Raw genomic sequence first — 11,946 nt, forward strand, 5'->3', positions numbered from 1 at the left:
ATTTTCCTTGAGATCAAAATGAAAAAAAATAGTTGTATATCTTTCATACTGCCTTTATCATTTTCCGTACATTTTCTTTCTATAAGAAGAAAACATACTATTTCAACTGTCAAACAATACCTTTAAACAAAAAAAACAACAAAAAACCTCTTCCAAGCTTTATTTCAATAAGATGCAGTCTTGAACTGCATGATCCATGTCACCAAGAAGCTGTAAAAATAAAGGAAGCAAGATAATGAAGCAACAGTCAAACCTCATATGAGAGGTTGTGTGGATGACAGAAATGGAGAAATGACCAGAGACTGGTGTTTAAGGCTCTTCTACTATCTGCAGCACCCGTTAAGCATACAGTCAAATTCTGACAGCTACTCCAGATTACAAAAGAATGACAGTAAGGACTGTGATGATTAAATCTAACCTTTGCTCTTAATAGGGGCTTCCCTTGTGATTCAGCTGATAAAGAAATCAGCCTGCAATGTGGGAGACCTGGGTTCCATCCCTGGGTCGGGAAGATGCCCTGGAGAAGTGAAAGGCTACCACTCCAGTATTCTGGCCTGGAGAATTCCATGGACTGTATAGTCCACGGGGTCACAAAGAGTCAGACATGACTCAGCGACCTTCACTTTCATTTTTTGCTCTTAAGACATTTTCCTTGGAAAACTGTGTTATCGGAAGTATTAGATCAAGGTTTTTAACAATTCAAAACATGAATACATATTTGCTAAAATAGTAGACCCAAACACTACATAATATCTACTCAACAATTACATTACACGTTATAATCTAACCTATAAAGGACCTGATACAAACAAAATCCATTCATTTAAAAATTTTATGATTGTAAGGATGTGCTCTAACATTCAAGACAAAAAGTTTAAGACAATTTGCTTTTGGCTAATGAGTTTCCATATAATTCCACACTGAAATCAGCACTTTTAAAAGAAAATTTCCAAAAGTCATAATAAATTACACTAAGACATCAAAACATGCACACTACTCGAAATACATATAACTGATTCAGGTTAATTAGTAATGTGTGCAGTAATGTTCACCTACATTTCAATGCCAAGACACATGGATCTGTGGGAAAAATTACAGGCAAAGTGTGTACATTAGGATTTTATTGGCTGTTCTTTGGCAAAGTTTAGAAAGTCTGATGAATAGGCCACTCTATCTAGGTTGTCAAAATAACTGCCATGCTGCCTTGGACCACCAACTGGTAGGAACTGAGGCACACTCTTACACGCTCTCTGCCCCATTCTTCTGGGGTCTCTATAATGCAAGTGTTAGTACGGATGATGATGTCCCAGAGGTCTCTTAAACTGTCCTCATTTCTATTCTGCTTTCATTTTTCTGTTCGGTTTCAGTGATTTCCACCCTCTTCCTCTGTATCATATGATCTACTTGTTGACTTCTAGTGTGCTTTTTACTTAAGTTATTGCATTCCTCAGCTCTTTATGTTTCCTAACTCTTTATTCAAAAACTTCTAACTTCTCACTCTGTTCATTCAATCTTCTCCTAAGTTCTTTGAACATCTTTAAAGTGATGAAAGGGAAAACCTACAGCTAAGAATACTCTACCCGCAAGGCTGTCATTAAGATTTGAAGGACAGATTGAAAGTTTCACAGAGAAGCAAAAGCTAAGAGTTCATCACCATGAAACCACATTTACAAGAAAAGTTATAGGGACTTCTTTTTTAAAAATTTTATTATTTTTTTAACTTTTCTTTTATTGGAGGATAATTGGTTTACAATATGGTGTTGGCCTCTGCCATATACTAACATGAGTCAGCCACAGGGGACTTATCTAAGTGAAAAAAGAAAAGGCCACAACTACAAACATGAAAATTATGGAAGGAAAAAATCTCACAGTTAAAGCCAAACATACAATAAAGGTAATACATCTATCATGTATAAAGGTAGTGGGAAAGTTAAAAGACAAAATTGAAAAATCATCTATATCTGCAATAAGTAATTAAGAAACATATATATATATTAAGAAAAATATATAAAACATGATGTTAGAATCTGTGAATGTGGTGGTGGGGGGAGTAAAATGCAGGGTTGTTATAATGAGTTTGAACCTATGAGATCAGCAACTTAAAATAATCATACACATATATACAGACTGCTATGTAGTGTGAGGGGTATCCTCAATAACTATACAGTTTCTGTGTATGGTGACATATTGTAATTAGACTTACTGTAGTGATCATTTTGAAATGCATAGAAATGCCAAATCTCTATGCTGTGTAACAGGAGCTAATATAGTGTTGTAGGTCATTACACTTCAAAAACAACCTCACAGAAAAAGAGATCAGATTTGTGGTTAGCAGAGGCAGAGGTGGGGGAAAGGGGTAATTGGATGAAGGTGGTCAAAAGGAACAAACTTTAAGTTACAAGACAAATTAACTACTAGGGATGTAATGTACAACATTATAATCAACAATGCTGTATATTATATATAAAAGCTGTTAAAAGAAAATCCTGAGTTCTCATTACAAGAAAATTTTTTTCTATTTAATTTTGCCTTTATATGAGAATGAAAAGAAAATTGCTTTCCACCTTGGTACTTTGTTTTCATAGAGTACTTCTAACTAATTTGCCCAGTTCCCACTATTGTTGACAATATTTGTAAAACTCTATTATCAAAGCTCAATGAGATGTTTTTGTACAACTCAGTGACCCAGAAAAGAACAAGTATATTTCAAAATGTGGTTTTCAATTTCTAAACTATACAGCTAATGTTTATTAATACTTATACAATTATAGCTAGCAGCTTCTGTTAGCCCCAGAAAAATGTTTAAAAAAAAGCTGAAGTGCTTTGAGTTCCTCTTTCATTTCTTGAGTTTGTCTTCAAAAGAATGCACGTATTATGTGGGTACTACTCCAAATGACTAGTGTTAAGTGCAGGATGTTCTCTGTTTTTGCAGATACTATCTGGAGCTTGTTTTTAGTAACGATGTAATACTTTTCTGTGACTTATAAAAAGATAGTACATATCATGTTTAATGGGAAGGATAAGAACTTCAAAGTAAAGTGTATTAATCACATTTTCTCTTCTGTATCACAGTTGAATTCTACTCCTGATAAAAGTGAACTATGTAATCCGAAGAATGGATGCTTTTGAACTGTGGTGTTGGAGAAGACTCTTTAGAGTCCCTTGGACTGCAAGGAGATCCAACCAGTCCATCCTAAAGGAGACCAGTCCTGAATATTCATTGGAAGGACTGAAGCTGAAGCTGAAACTCCAATACTTTGGCCACCTGATGTGAAGAACTGACTCATTTGAAAAGACCCTGATGCTGGGAAAGATGGAAGGCGGGAGGAAAAGGGGACAACAGAGGATGAGATGGTTGGATGGCACCACCGACTCAATGGACATGAGTCTGAGTAAGCTCCGGGAGTTGGTGATGGACAGGGAGGCCTGGTGTGCTGCAGTCCATGGGGTCACAAAGAGTCGGACACGACTGAGCAACTGAGCTGAACTGATATAATTTGGATTAATTCTCCCACCACAATTGCAGAATTGGACAAAATACAAAAAAGACTTCTGTTGAAAGCATCAGAGTTACTAATGAGGTTGAAGAATTACGGGACCCCTAGGAACGGGAGGAGGTAGAAATCAGGGGGCCAATGACTCAAGGGGCCAGTGTTTGCCACCTCTTGATAGGCAAGAAACTAAGCAGAGCTTTCAATAGATTCACGAGACAAGAGGAACAAAAATGAAGTTCAGGGCACAGGTAGAGAGGGTTCTATATATAAAGATGAACTGAAAAGAGACTGGTCTTGTACAAGTCCAAAGCTCAGCTTTTGAATCATTTCAATCCCTGGAAAAAACTTACCTAAGGTTGTTAGTGACACTAGTCAAAAGAAAACATAATTTCTCTCTAGAGCAAGAGAACAAACATACCTTAAAAATAACTTCATAATTACTTACCAGTTACACAAAAGACAAATTAAGTAACCCAAACCAATAGAAACTACTGGTAATAGGAAGACACCCACAACCAAGTAGGCTGATGTGATATTTACATAAGCACAAACTGATAAGGACCATCCATCCTTATCCACCTCCCTTGGCTTCTTCAACTGAAACTCTGGGATCACCTTGTCTTAGTCCGGTCACACACAGGGTAGTATTCGAGTTCAAACGGAATACTGGCCACTTTGCATTGAACCTGTCAATGTCACTTAATTATTTCTGAATAACTGTCTCTAAGATTTTGTGACTGTAATTTATTTTTAACTACTATTTGGCGTTCTACACGAACTATTAGCAGGTCTTAATTTAACCTTTTCTCTGTAATGACTAATCCGAAAAAGTCTGAACCCATGTGCAATACAGCCATCAGGAAAGTCTTTCATTCTGGGTAGATTCATGGATTAATCAGCTTGCAGGTTTTGTCCAGTTCCTCTATCTCTAATTCCAAAGTTTTCCGTCCCATAGGACCACAAAATACTTACTGATAGACTAGCAGATGAGACAATAACGACATAAAAAGCAATAGGTTCATATAACTACCTGACAGTAAGGTATGATTCTGCCAGCTTGTGACAGGAGTTATCAATTCTGTCTACCAATAATACAAACAAATAAAATTTTCTTCCATTTCTTTTATAGAGAAGATATTAATTAATGTTCCTTAGAACTTATTCAGGTGTTCACTGCAAGACTTTAAACAAAATAATGTACTGAATAGCTACCTTGTAGACCTGAACTCATCATGTTGTAGAAAATACGAATATGATGCAACTATTGCTTAGAAGGAACTGTACAAAGCTGACTGGTGTAACACATTGTTTATTAAAATGAGAAAGTATATACATTTTGCACCTAGTGAGTTATTTTAGTTAATTAAATGAAACTGTTTAACAAAGCAAAATAAAATTGAAATATGACTTAAGGTAAAATATAGTTTTGAAGTAGAATATTTTATTAAAAGTATACTAGTTTGAAAGTATAAGAATACTGAACGTTTTCTAAAGTACACTGCAAAGTATAGAAGTATATTTTTATATCCATTTTCACACAAATCACAGATCAAAGTAAATCTACTTGCAAAAATGACCACATACTTATTTAAAACTCTGAAACACAAAACCAGAAGTATTTCTGCAAGTTTGAAGGAAGCTCACATGGCATACAAACTTATCCTGAACTGATATGGGGGGCTATGTATAATTTTTACTTCTTTCATTTAGTATACATACTGATGCATTTCACTGCATAATATTTTTTTAAAATAGTATACTGCCCCACATTCTGTTAAGAACTTTGTTTTTATCAGTGCTGATATTTTTATTTTGTTCTCACCCAGTTTTTATCCTCTATGCGTATATATGTACACCTCTTGTATGATTTGTATTATACTGCATATACATTTTTGTATTAGGCTTTTTTACACATAACATACTCTTAAATATACACATTTTTTAATAATGTGAAGAAAATATAGAAAAATAGAATAGATATTGGTTCATTATCTCAAATGGGTCAATTATACACATACACACAAGTATAGAATGTTGAGGATGCTGTTAGCACTTCTATGGTTTCCTCAACTGCCAAATAAGAGGAATAATAGTAGCTAATACACAGGAATGTTAGAAAAGTTCATTAACATAATAGAAGGAAAGTTGATGATATGCTAAAATATACAATAAAAGAAACTATGTTAAAATCTCGATGATGGTTATAAAACATTATTTAAAATACAATATATACCATTTACCTTGCTAAAATTAGAAAAATTTCTAAATTCTAAACACATTTGTCTTTGAGGGAATTTTAGTTAAGAGGCTGGTCTTAAACTAGTTTTGGAAAATCATAAATGCACAAACTTACCAAATTCTCTTCTATCCAATGTTATGATTTCAGGATCATCATCATAAATACCTAATTTTAGAAGTAAATAAAATTATAAAATTAAAACTTCATCATAAAAATAAGCACATTAAAAATGTCATTTTCTTTCAATCATCAAAAATCAGATTATTCTAAATCTCAAGTTGAAGAATATGCAACACTAAGAATCTATTCTATTTTTCTAAGAGTAAAGCAAAGAATAAACAGTAACAGTGGTGATACGTTTAATGAGTGATCAAAAGGCATTTCCTGATATGTACTGTCACAGGTGCGTGTGTTGGGGGTATGCTTCCTAACAGCCACACAATTTCATCTCCACAGAAAATTTTTATTATTTTTTGAAAAAGCTTTTTTTTGAAAATAATTAGACTTTTATTAAGTTGTAAAAATAGTTCAGACTCCCATTTACCCAGCCTCCCCTAATGGTGACATACTATGTAATTTTAGTACAATATCCAAACCAGGAAATTGGCAATAGTACATTACAGACCTCATTCACTTTCAGACTGCATGTTTTTCTTCTTAATGTGCCATCATTTAAAAATATTTTGTATCACTAAATGTCTTATATAATTAGAGTATTTGCAGAGGTAGAGGCAAACTTAAATATAAAATGTATTATAATAACACCAATGTAGGAAAGTTTCTCATTACTATATAAAATATCAATGAATAAATATTAAGTGATGGATATATACAGAGGTTAGTATTTGATTTTGTGAGACATATTTCTGTCACAACTATGCAACTCTGCCGTGAAGTGTGAAAAATAATATGTACATAGACGAGCAAAACTGTATTCCAATAAAACTTTACAAAAGCAGGTGGCAGGCCAGACTTAGCCTGTGAAATACTGACTACCGACACTTGTTATAGACTATCAAACAACAGTGAATATACCTGAAAATACTATATTGAAAAGTCAGTCTCGAGAAATAAACACTCCAGGTGTAAACCGAAAATATTTTATTGAATCTAAGATAAAAACATACTTCAGTTCTCAGCCTGCATTTGAGGCTAATAAATGACCACTGAGTATCAGATCGCTCCCTCTTCGCTTGACACCTGTGTTTACTTTCCCCTCCCTCAATCTCTTTTACTTGTTTACTCTCTCTGCTCTTGCCTTCTCATCCTGTCACACCTTAAGCCGTTCTTCATTACTAATTAAGAAGGATGGCATTTCTACTGAAGTGACGACTATTAAAGGAAACTTCAATCTTTCCTGGAAAATATGATGCTCTAAAAATACTAGAAGTCTTCAATATTTAACTAATACAAATATTTAAAAAAATTAAATACAATCTATATAAGTTTTTAACAAGATTATGACTAAAACACCTTCATATTTACTCAGGTATCTACATACTACTTGACTTTCGTCTTGAATTCCACTCCCATGTTGCATTAAAAAGAGGGTCTAGGGGATGCGCATTAATTACATAAATAAGCTAATTGGTGAAACAAAATTAATTTTCTAAATTTACTTGAATAAACAATAACTTCATAAGGAATATCTATCATCTTACCAAAATCATAACGGTAGTAATTCCAGCTTTCATACTGGCCTCCTTGATTATCTGCAAGTCCCTTTTCTCCGTATTTGTCGTATTTTTTCCGCAGATCTTCATCTTTGAGAACTTCATATGCTCTATTTATTTTCAAAAAATCACTATGTGCATTTGGGTCACTCTATTAAAAATATTAGATATAATATTTGTTTCAGATACACAATCAACTGATTTAATTCTGAGAATTCTTTGAGAGTAGATATCAAGATAAGGAGGAGTAGTACAATATGAAATGGGCATTACACATTGAAATAAAAAAGTGAAAAAGTATTTTTAAAATACTACAATCTTAAAAAATAAGAAAAGTAACAGAAATGAGAATTAATGCCTCAAGAGGTTGACAGAGGTGGTCATAAAATATGACTTCTAATAAGATGCAACAGAAAAAACGGATTAATGAATCCTTGGAAACAATATTGTAAATATTATGTGTGACCTCTAAAACAATCACAAAGAAAATTTTAGGTTACCTATTTGAGGCAAAACCTAAAAAAAGTATGTAACCCAATCTATCATATAATGATGTAAGAACTAATACCAGAGTAATAACTCAAAACTGGATTGATGTGTTTCATTTGTCAGTGTTTCATAGAATTGCTTTTTGAAGAATGCTTTCATTTAGATCAGCAAGCCCCAACCATTTTGGCACCAGGGACCCTCTCAAGAAGACAATTTTTCCACAGATGGGGGTGGGGCATGGGGTGTGGTTTTGGGATGACTTATGCACATTTATTGTGTATTTATTTCTATTATTATTACATCAGCTCCACTTTAAATTTTCAGGCATTAGCGTCTAGAGGTTGGAGACTGCTCATCTAAATACTTAGGTGGGTCTACCATCTTTCATGCTGCTGCTGCTGCTAAGTCGCTTCAGTCGTGTCCGACTCTGTGCGACCCCATAGACGACAGCCCACCAGGCTCTCCCGTCCCTGGGATTCTCCAGGCAAGAACACTGGAGTGGGTTGCCATTTCCTTCTCCATACAAAAACTTAAAAGAAATGACATTTGAAAATTAAAAGAAAAATTTGAAAAAATGAAAATACTAAGCACAACAGAATGCTGACTTCAGGATAAGATTACCAATTAACAAGAGTTTTAGAGAAATATCAATTCTATTGCTCGGCTTTATGTAATGGAAATAAAATAACCCTACTTAAAATTCTTATCTAGGGACTTCCCTGGTGGCCTAGAGGTTAGGATTCCTTTCATTGCAGTGGCCTGGGTTCAATCCCTGGTCAGGGAAGATCCTGCAAGCAGAGTGGTGTGGCCAAAAATAAAAATAAGTAAACATAATTTAAAAAATAGTTATTGAAGTTAACAATAAAAACTTTATCTAGAAAACTATAATTAAATCTTTCTTCTTAAGGAATATCAAATCTCATTAAGAAAATAATGAAATGAGATAAATTATAAAAATACCTTAAGAATTAAAACAGTTTTGAAAGGTTACATTATGGAATACATAACCAAGTATTTATGATTGGCATTAACTGGATTTGGCTGCCAAGTTTTAACTTGTAATACTTTCTGACTCTGGTTTTAGATTTGTATATAGGAGAAAAAAGTTGAAGCATGCTACTAATAGCTATTGCTGCTGTTTTTAGCAAGACATACCCTCTATATGTCCTAAGCAAATAATTTTTCTTACTGTTCTAAAATACTTGATTTTAACTTGCTTTACAAAGAAAACTACTTCTGCTTTGTGATTAACATCTGTAACAGAACTGCTGGAAATTAGTTTTCAAATTAAGAGAACTGTGCTTTTATACTGACATTCCTTTAACTCCTCTAAACTTAGAATATTTAGCTTCCTTTGTTTTTGGTGCAGATGTTGAATTATGATTTTTGGCTAGTTGTGGTTGTTCTTAAGAATTGTGAGCACTAATTTAAAACACATTAATTAGATATGGTTAAAAAGAAATTTTTACGTACCGGGTTTTTATCAGGATGCAGCTTCAATGCCAATTTCTTGAAAGCTTGTCTTATTTCTCTACTGCTTGCAGTTTTGGATACTCCAAGTAAACTGTAAAAATCCTGATCTGTACCCACTAAAATGGTCATATACATTATTAGAAAAAAGAGCATGACCCTTTTCAAGTCTCTGATATAGTCATCTTTATTTAACCAGACTCCCATTGTTTTTCTTGTACAAGTTCTGATTTAAATGAACATTAAGAAAATGCCACTGGTTCCAGTTGATGTAATACGCAAATTTGAGAACTTCCGTCCACATTACTCCAAAAGTGAAACAGGCATCATCAATTGTCTCCCCAAATGTTAATCTAAAGAGAAAAAATCATGTAAAATACATTAAAAACAAACAAAAAAACCCCCAACCCATCAACAGCACTATTTACTAAATAACCTGACCAGTGACATAATCTGAAGTAAATGGCAAATCAGGGTGAGTGCCTCAGGTTCTGTTCTTCGGGGGCCCGCTTCATTCCTTCCATTATCTAGATAGCTAGATTCATGTGATCATTCGTGTCAAGACAGCAGATACAGGTTAAAAAAAAAAGGGAGCTAGTGTGGCTGCAGCTATCTAGAACGTTTTACAAACAAACAAATGCAGCAATTCGCTCTCTCAGCATCACAACAGGGGATGGGGGTGGTGAACAGGAGGTGAGGAGCTACTTCCTTCCTTCTACCCAGCTTAAGACTGGCCCTTTTGATCTGCTTCCTTTTTGGTTATTTCTCCACCCATTTACGCCTATCCAGTTTTCATTTCAATCCAATTTCACTTGTAGGAAATATCCTTTGGGGGTACAAGAAAGAAGCACCAGATCCTTCCAAAGAGTCTGTATTTTTCATAAAACCGATACAAGAATGGCAGTGAATTTCTATCACTGTAACAGACAACGTACAAAGTCGCCCGTTTTTTCTTCTGAATTTTCTCAGAAGGTGCTTTTGTTCTATCTAATCAGTTGCTATTTTATATAACCAGCAGAATAATAACTGCAAGTTAACTGTAATTTCATTACAAAGTTTACATTTGGGATAAATAAAAACAGAAAAAAAGGAAAGAAGCAGAGCAATCAGTTATTCAGACACGCTAACGTGGGTAGGATACAAATAAAATCAAATCCCATGCAAATTTGTATATACTTTAGTTCCAAAGACCTCATGTTTCGAAAAACCTAACTTTTCTAGCATTCTCAGGTCCTCCTTTCTTCATTTAATGCTAAATGCCTATTTTAACTTTTTTCTCACCTGTGAACGGTTTTTGATTCATTTGTAATCCTTCCTTTTCACGTCACCAAAAAAACCTTTGTAAAATAGAGTGATGTAGATTAACAAACATCCAGATTAGAAAACAACATTTAGAATAAAACAGAGATCATATTAGCAAACACCACTCGACAAGTGCTATTTGTTCCCTGCCCAGCGGTGGTTCTCAAAGTCAGCGTGGGCGTGCCTGGCTTGCGGCGCGCCGAGGTGCGGGGACAGGTGGAAGCTGCAGGTAAATGCAACACGAACTCCTTGCTGCCACCACTCCAGAATGGGTTGCGGCGAGTGGGAAAAGATGGAGACATTGAGAGTCAAGAGTTGCTGGTGTGTGAGACCTCGGACCGGGTGGGTGAGCCAGGAATCTGGATAACTGAGGCTAAAGGGAGAAACTGGAGCAGAACGCGGGGAACCGCTGAGCGAAGAAAGGACGGTGTAGCTAGCAGGGGGAAAGACGACTGGGAGCGAGAACACAAGAATCCAGCCACAAGAGCGAAGAGAATAGAGGGGAAGATTCCAGCGCCCAGGCCATTTCGCCCCTCCCTTCCCGAAGAGCCCAGGCCGCCACCAGCTCCAGCAAAGCCCCGGCCCCGGGTCCAAGCCCACCTCGGTGTTGCGGGGTCGTCTCCTGCAGCTACTTCCCCATCCTCAATCCCCGGGGGCGGACCCCACACGGCCAAACACAACCTATGCGTTGCCGAGGGAGGCGCGTACTCTCGGACCGCTGGGCCGCCGCGCCCGCGATGGGGTTGGACCAGCCGCACCGGCAGCTCCCAGCGCGGCCGGCTCCGCTCCGCTCCCCGCGCGGCGGTCTCCCCGGCGAGGCGGGGCGGGGCCTGGCGCGGGGCATTGTGGGAAAGGCGTGGAGGCCGCGGCTGGGGAGGACTCGCCCAAGGACCTGCGGGCCGAACAGGGTGGGGAGGGCGGCGTAGGTTTAGGTTGACGTGGCCCTCGGAGCGGAATCCGGCTCCGGCTCCGGCTCCGGCTTCAACCCGGAGCTGAAGAACACGCTGTAACCAAGAAGCCCGCGCACCCGCACCACTGCGGACCCAGGGCCGGACCCAGGACTACGAGGCCCGCCCCTTCCTGCTCCGGTTGCTGTGGTTACGGCAACTATCCAGAGGGCTGACCCTGTTCTTAAAGGGAAAGGCAGACCCATTACAGCACTTTTTCTGTTTGGTGGGTGAGTGGGGCAGAAAGGGAAAATTCTGAAGGAAAAGGGAAACTTAACTGAAGTGACACTGACAGCGATGTCAGTCTAGAGCGAAGAGGCAGTAGGAAATTT

At 36.9% G+C, this 11,946-nt stretch overlaps 1 protein-coding gene across 3 annotated transcripts in view; it reads right to left on the bottom strand.

Moving 5' to 3' along the window:
* DNAJC10 (DnaJ heat shock protein family (Hsp40) member C10) overlaps window positions 1-11,456 on the bottom strand; it is a 51,499-nt gene extending 40,043 nt beyond the window's left edge. For all 3 annotated transcript variants that reach the window (XR_014079798.1, XR_014079799.1, XM_081580990.1), the window contains exons 1-5: window positions 11,268-11,456; window positions 10,647-10,702; window positions 9,369-9,718; window positions 7,395-7,557; window positions 5,848-5,898 (exon numbers count right to left, since the gene is read on the bottom strand). Coding sequence is in view for 1 of the 3 variants with exons in the window: in XM_081580990.1 (XP_081437116.1) it covers window positions 5,848-5,898; window positions 7,395-7,557; window positions 9,369-9,572 (418 nt within the window). In the remaining 2 variants the exon portion in view is untranslated. The remainder of the gene's footprint in view (window positions 1-5,847; window positions 5,899-7,394; window positions 7,558-9,368; window positions 9,719-10,646; window positions 10,703-11,267) is intronic.
* Between the last annotated feature and the right edge of the window lie 490 nt (window positions 11,457-11,946).

Source organism: Giraffa tippelskirchi, chromosome 3 (assembly GCF_054371585.1).
Source record: "Giraffa tippelskirchi isolate mGirTip1 chromosome 3, T2T-mGirTip1v1.2.pri, whole genome shotgun sequence".
In the NCBI taxonomy this organism is placed as follows: domain Eukaryota; kingdom Metazoa; phylum Chordata; class Mammalia; order Artiodactyla; family Giraffidae; genus Giraffa; species Giraffa tippelskirchi.